This window comes from Gossypium hirsutum, chromosome D06 (assembly GCF_007990345.1).
Source record: "Gossypium hirsutum isolate 1008001.06 chromosome D06, Gossypium_hirsutum_v2.1, whole genome shotgun sequence".
NCBI lineage: Eukaryota > Viridiplantae > Streptophyta > Magnoliopsida > Malvales > Malvaceae > Gossypium > Gossypium hirsutum.
Genome location: NC_053442.1, coordinates 17,854,537 through 17,862,562, shown reverse-complemented (window position 1 = coordinate 17,862,562; position 8,026 = coordinate 17,854,537). Strand labels below are relative to the sequence as shown.

The 8,026-nt window shown below is 28.5% G+C and overlaps 1 protein-coding gene across 1 annotated transcript; it reads left to right on the top strand.

Annotated features, from left to right (window-relative positions):
* Positions 1–5,652: 5,652 nt before the first annotated feature.
* LOC107901007 (protein BIG GRAIN 1-like B) lies at positions 5,653–7,240 on the top strand. The gene has a single exon (XM_016826824.2). The coding sequence runs from the start codon at positions 5,924–5,926 to the stop codon at positions 7,118–7,120; it is 1,197 nt and encodes a 398-aa protein (XP_016682313.1). The 5' UTR covers positions 5,653–5,923; the 3' UTR covers positions 7,121–7,240.
* The last annotated feature ends 786 nt before the right edge of the window (positions 7,241–8,026 follow it).

Genomic DNA, 8,026 nt, shown 5'->3' with positions numbered 1-8,026 from the left:
GCACAAGATGTAGAGAATCTACAACGTATGTCAGATCTCAGCCATTGATAAAATAGTCTCTAACCATCACCTAATTCCTTTAAAATAGTAACGGTTTGCCATTCGTATCGCAATCTTTATTAATTTCTCACGGGTATTGTTCTGTATTCATACATTTTAATCTCTTTAAAATCATCATTTATACATTTTTTTACCATATAAACAATTCATAATCATCTATTGACACGTATTTATTCAAAAAACATCTTATATTCTATACTTTACAATTTAATCCATTTAGTATAAAAACTTAACATTTCCACAACAACTCAACTAACAAACAAGATATTATAACACTTAGATAACTAAAATTAACATAATAAGCTCCATATGAACTTACTTGGTAAAAACTGCAACTAACGAGACGTTAGGGACTAATCCGTAATTTCCCTTTTTCCACGAATATCCTCCGATTGGTTTAAATCCCGATCTAAATCAAAATTTAATTCAATTATCAATTCCAAACATCACTTAACAACATACTATAAATATATATTAGTCCAATTTCATTTATCGGATATTCCCTCAATTTTTTTATTTTATTCAATTTAGTCCCTAAACCAAATTTGTCATAACTTTCAATTTTGAGCTTCAATTTCAAAACTGATCCGAATTACATCCCTCTACATCCCTCAAATATCTATAATTATAGAAATTTCATGTCAATTTCTAAATATTTACACTTTAGTCCCTATATTCAAAACTAACAACTTTCACTTTACAAATTAGTCTTTTTTTTTCATATCTAAGCTCAAAATATATAAATTTAGCACCAAAAGCTTCAAGATTCAACAATGAAAGCTTTTTTAAAACTTCAACAGTTTCATAAATTAATCCCATAGGCTAGTTAAATCAAGCTCTCGGAATCTCAAAAACATAAAGTTTATAAGAAAAGAACTCGAATTACCTTAGAATTGAAGGGCTTAAGGTTTGACGTGAAGAACCCTAATTTCCTTATGTTTTTCGGTGATGAAGAAGATGGAATGAACTTGAAAATGTTTTCCCTTCCTTTTGTTTTTATTATTTACTTTTTATAATTTTATAATTATAAGCTTTAAACATATAATTCCATATATTTATATATATTAAACAAACATTATTAACCGTCGACTATTCATAGAAAATGGTTTATTGCCATTTTAGACCATGTTCTAATTATTATTTTAGTCTTTTGGCAATTAAAAATCTATAGTGATTAACTTCTATGATTTTTACAGTTTAGTCTTTGTACCTTAATTAGTTATCTAAACAACAAAATCAATAGACCAAAATTTAATTAAACTCTATACTAACCTCATAAATATTAAATAATATTTACGAGCTCATTTGTCAAAAATGGGATTCCAAAACCACCGTTTTCGACACCATTGACTTTAGGGTCGAAACACTTGTACCGTAACTAACTATCTCATTTAACCAATTTGTCAAACTAAAATTTAATATAATACAATATTTAACTCATAACTATTAATTAATAATACTCATGGACTCGATCATCAAAAAATAGGATTCTAAAACTACCATTTTCGGCATCATTGAAAAACGGGTTATTACAAAATTGTTTCAACATCTTCTCAATTGAGGTTGTAAAATATTAAAAACAAAAAAATTCAAATAATATTATTAAATTTAATAAATATTAATAACAAATCTTTCAGCAAAAATAACACTAATATGCTATAATTGTAAAAAACAATATTAATAATATATATATATCAAATTCAAAAATTGGTAAGAACAATGAAATATAGACCAAAACATTTAATAACAAAAAATAATTGGAATACGTTTAGGATTGGTAGATTTTGAGAGGAAATTTGAGAATGAATATTGAATGCATGTTTTGAAGAAATATAGAGAGGAAGGAGCATGAGCAGAAATCTGAACATTTACCTCGACACCTAAGGTTGTCAAGGCCAAGCTATTCAAATCAATTCTATCTGACAATATTGTGAAAAAAAGACTTTGTCTCAACATTTATGTCAAGTCAGTTTGTAGCAAATAAGTACAAGATTGTTTATGGCATCTTCAAAATATATAAAGAACACCTCAAAACCTAGTCAAGGTCAGTCAAATGTCATATTAATGATTGGGTTTTAAATTTTCTTTAAAAATGGCAAAATTTGAATCGTCCAATAAACTTTGAATTGGTTCTCTCTAAATGGAGTGTGTTTTTTTCTTTGAAAAGTGGATATGAGTGAACTTTCTATTGAACAGTGAATATGGAACAGTTACAGTAATTATTTGACCAGTCTTGCTCAATTATATAAAATTTTTATCTTTATATGTATAATTATTATAAATAAATATTAATAACTCTCGAAATTAGGATCTTGAGTCTAAAGGTTTAGGGTCTAGGATTTTAACATTTATTTATAAATAATTATTATTTAATTATAAATAAAGTTAATAAATTTTATTTATAAATGTTCCACTATATTTTAATTATTATTTAATGACCACTTTCAGCGCATTGAATATTCTCACATTATTTAAAATGTTTTGATATAGTATAATTACATAATAATACAATATTTGGTCATCTTGAAAATAAATGTAGTATAAGTTTATTAAAGTTTATATAAATATATATAATATTTGAAGCAAAAAAGAAAATATATAAATACAAATTACTGTATGACAGTGTTAAGGGAGGCAATAAGGCATGCACATTTGTCTTATCTTCTGGGTTTTGATTTTCAAAAAACATTTGGTTGAAAATTTCATGATTAAAGGCCTAAATAGCAGGCTCCCTCCATGGTTAAAAGCTTTTTTCTTTTTCAATCCAAAACTTAAATTCCGCTCCTTAAGAGCATATGCTAATAACTAGGTTTAGCTCATCGAAATTTATAATCTAATTTAAATTCAACATAATTATTGTTAACAATATAAGAAATTAGTGACTCAAACTGACAAAAATATCCATATATGAAATTCCAATCCTTCTATTTCTTTTCTCATTTTCCTTTCATTAATTTTAGGTATAGTTAGAGAGTTTAATTTACTTCTTTTTTCCATTCAAATTTAAGGTCTAATTCAAACCAACACTTAAGCAATAAAATTCATTTTCCATTTTATCATTAAGGCATCCATAGTTTTTTTTTTTTATTAAAAAAACTAATATTATTGGGTCTATTTTGCCAAGTAAATAACCTTCTGTCGAGAAACGGACGTTTACTAACAACCCACAAACAAAAAAAAGGACACGTGGCTTACGAGAGCCTTCCCTATATACTTTTCTAAAATATAAAAAAAATCATCTAATTCAAGGCTTTTCTATTAAAATTGGTGCGTATTAATATTGACATATTTTGAATTTATTGATTTATTAATAAAAATATAATATATATATATGTATATACAAATATAGGATAGTACAGTCCAAAAGCTTAACTAACGTGAAAATAGAAGTTGATTGGATCGAGTTATTACTAGAATGGTGCATACCCACCAAATGAAATAATAAAATGATGTTTTGATATATGAGAAAATATGCTAATTTAATTTTTAGACTTCACTCCACAATCAATATCAAGGGTATACAATAAAATATTCTAGAAAAATAAACACATGAGTTGTGTAGACGACTAAAAAACCAAATACTAACCTGGATTCCAACAAATTAATTCAACCAAATTCGAAGTATTTTTCTTTTCTCCAAAAGAAAAATAAAATCAATTCCCAGGCTACCATTATTATTTATTACTATATTTAAAAAACCCAGAAAATATTTCCATCTCAAACCAACATATGGACCCACCAAGACTGACACAGAGACTTCTCTTCCTCCCTACAATGATCAAACGGCCATAAATTCAATTCTCAAAGTAGAAAAAAGATTCAAAGTGTTAAAATCTTGGGATTGAAAAAATATAAAAAAAAAGTGCCACGTAGGCATATGACAATCTGGCATTGGCTCCATGGCTCTTCAGACCTAAACACCTTTTTAGGTCAAATTTTAATTTCGCTTAATGCACACTTTTATTTCTAAAGTATACCCATTTCAATTCTTAACATTTTCACTTCAATCCTTAACGTTATCAAATGTTTTTGGTTTAATCCTTCCAATATTAAAAATATCGTTTTAAATATTCGCTTAATCATAAATTATCATGTGTCGTTTATATCAAATTTTAAATATTTTAAAATACATCCATTTTTAGTATTTATACTAATGTGATCTAGAATGGTCAACCACTAGACAATCGTGGTGGACTTAGGGAAAATGATGACATATTCGAATATCAGTGGCATTTGATTTGTAATTGTGATATAAATATTAATGATTTAAAACATAATTTGAATTCAAATATTTTAAGGCAACGAATGTATATAATAATATTTAGATGTACACTTCATTTAAAAAATATATTTGCAAACAGATAATTTATCTTTAGATAGTATAAAGTATTTCGAATAATTAAAAATATAATTTGAACTGAACTAATATTTTTTTCATAATTTAAATAATTAAAAAATTTTATCCAAATTTATCACATAAAAATATCTACCAATTATAACTTTCAATTAATTGAATTATAAATAATTATCATAGGTGGTATCCTTCAAAGAGACAACAATCTCGTATTCAAGTTCTAGTAAATGTATTTTTATAAAATTTAAAAAATATTAAAATTTCTAATATTTTTTAAAATAGTAATTTTAGTATTTTTTTATATTTTCTATAGTTTTATGTAAATTTTCTAATTTTATTTTTTAGTAATTTTGATAATTTTTTTGTGATTTGTTTTCATTTTTAGAGGTTTTTTAGGTGACAACATATGATTGCTTAAATATCCCAACCGTTAAATTTTATCGTTCAAAGAATTAAATTGGGAAGTTCGAGAGATTAGAGTAGGCAAAAAAAACTTTAAGAACAAAAGTGAGAAAAATGATATACTTTAGGGACTAAAATGTGCATTAAACCTTTTAATTTTAGTCCATATGCTATACTTAAATTTAAAATTTTAATCTTTATACCTTAAATTTCACATAATTTAATCCTCAATGTTAGTGACTTCGACCAAGGTATTATTTAATAAATTAAAATTTGAAATACTGAATTTATATTATAAATTTAGTTTATTGATAAAAATTAAGTATTAAGATAATTACGTTGTTAGGTAATAATAAATTTTGATTTTTGAAATTATTTATTATTTATTTCATAATTCTATTTTTTTTTAATTCTAACCTTTGTAATATAATATTTTATATTATTTTTAAACATTTTGGATAAAATTTAAGACATATTTTTTTTAAAATAAAGAAAAAAAACATTTCAAGTATAAGTTTTAAAAAATAAAATTAACTTAAAGATATTTAAACTTTAGCTATTTGCCTATTTTTGCTATTCAACCCACATTTTTGAAAAAAAATATTAAAATAAAATTTAACATAATTATCAAACACATTTAGATTTAATATTTACATTTTCTCAACGAAATTTAAACATTCAATACTTCATCAAACATGACATAACACTAAGGAACAAATTATGCCATAAGAACTAAATTTCTAAAATGAGAACAGTACAGGGACTAAAACAGAATTTGACCAACCTTTTTATTATATAGTGATAAGCTTCTGTTCCTTTCTTCTCCATCTTCAAAGCATCCACAATTTTAATTTCTTTACTCTCTTGCGTTCCTTCCCTTTCTCTTCAGACAAAGCATCAAATTTCCCTGTTTTATGTTTTTGTTTCGTTTCTTTCATTTCCAAATTCCAACAGTACCCAAACAAAATCTAGAAACAGTGATTCGTTTCCTGTTTCAGACATAAACCTCTGTGTGTGTGTGTGTTTTCCTCTTTATTTTGCAGCTTTTGAACCCTTCTTCATAGACAAAAAAGAAAACAACTCTTCCTTGTCCGAAAACGAGAAACCATGCATAGAAATGAGAAAATGAGAGAAAAACCATCTTTCTCTTCTACGCTGCTTGACAAAATCTATCGTTCCATCGATGATGGCGACACCAAAGTTGGAGACATGAAGTTCTACAGTGAGACAATGCAGAAGACAAGTACCAAAATGTCGAGTTTACAGCGAGCTTGTTTGATTGAGAAATGGATGGAAAAGAAGGTTAGTGAGAAGGCAAATGCAGACAAGAAGAAGAAACAGGTTGTTTCCGAGTTTGTAAGAAAATCATCACATCATGAACATGATCATGACCATGAACTTGATCATGATGGTGTTTTCTTTAGTTCCACTTCAATCTCATCTGATTCCAGTTCTGGGGGTTTTTCATTTTCATCATCTGACACTGAATCCATGTACGGTACTACAACGAAAACTAAAGCTTCATCCTGTTTTGTTCCACCATGGCTGAAACCTGTCAAAACAGGGGGAGGAGGACGAGAGAGAATGGAAGAAAGGGCGGACATGAAAATTTATGGCAACTTAAAGAAAGTGAAACAACAACAACAACCGATTTCACCAGGTGTCCGTCTCGCAAGTTTCATCAATTCTTTGTTCACGACAGGCAATTCAAAGAAAAAAACCAAGGGTTCATCATCATCAACAACGACAACATCGGGGCAGGTGTCGTCGTGTTCTTCAGCTTCATCGTTTTCAAGGTCATGTCTAAGCAAGAACTCGGCTCCGGGGCGAGAAAAGTTGCGTGACGGGGTTAAAAGAACAGTTAGGTTCTGCCCCGTGAGCGTAATCGTGGACGAAGACAGTAGACCGTGCGGGCAAAAGTGCTTAAACGAAGAACGAGGGTCGAAGTCGAAATTGTCGTCGGTTTCGGTTTCGAATGCATGGAAAATAGGGAAATCGCCATCGACGAAGCGCGAGGAGGAGATGAAGGTTCAAGCAATGGAGAAGACGAGGCGAGTTGAAGAAATGGCCAGAGAGTTTTTGAAAGAGTATCATCTAAACCAGAAAAAGAACAATTTAATTTCAAGGGATTCTCGCAGAGATTGTGAAGATGAAGATGATGCAAGTAGCTGTTCGAGTTCGGATTTATTCGAGTTAGATCACCTTGTTCTTTTAGGTAACCATAGGTATGAAGAAGAGCTTCCCGTGTATGAAACTACCCATGTTCAAACAAATCGAGCCATTGCTAATGGCTTCCTAGTCTAGTTTTCTTTTGTTCACAATATACAGAGAAACAAAAAATTTCAGCTTTAACTTTGTGTTTGTTTTTTTCTTTATTTCGTTCCTTGTTTAATTTAATCTAATTATGATTTTTGTATGTTGAAATTTGAGGGTTTAGTCTCTTTAATTTGAGATAATTTAGCCTATACTTCTATATGGAAATTGCAGATGATGTTAACAGTGATGAATTGATTTTTGTTTAAATTATAAATTTATTATTAATTAAATGGTATATGTTTAGTTATTCGAAAAAATGATGGTCATAAAATATTGTTAAATTAAAGATGCAAAGATGGTGAAGTAGAGTGAAATGGAATGGAATAGGTAGGATGTAAAAATGACGGAAAAAGAAAGCATGGGATTGTGAAAAGGAACAAGTGGGGATGCGTTAAATTCTTTAGATCGATGATCTGAACTGAAGAGATACTGACAGTTTCTAAGTGATTGAACAAAGAAAAAGAAAAAGAAAGAAAGATTCGAGATCGTAATGAGAAGCAAAATGAGAGAGAGGGTAGGTGTGATGGTAAAGGCAAAGGCAGATCTTCTCTCCCCCCATGGGAATACACAAAGTTATGAGACCACTGCAAGCTTTTGCTTTCCTTCCTTTTCTCTCCTCTATTTCTATTTCTATTTTGGATCCAACCCTCCTTTTTCCTTTTATTTTTATCCTTAAGCAAATGTAAATCAGATAAGTTAAATTCATCCAGATTTCGAAATTAAGTTGAGTTAAAAACAATCTTATTATTTGAACCATTCAACATTGCCATTTGCATCACAAATTCCCCACCTTTCCTGTTACCAAGAGAAGAGGGTACTCTTGTGGCTTACCTATGCTTCCTATTGGTGAATCAAGTTCAGAAATAAAATCATTCAAAAAACCCTTCTTTTAAA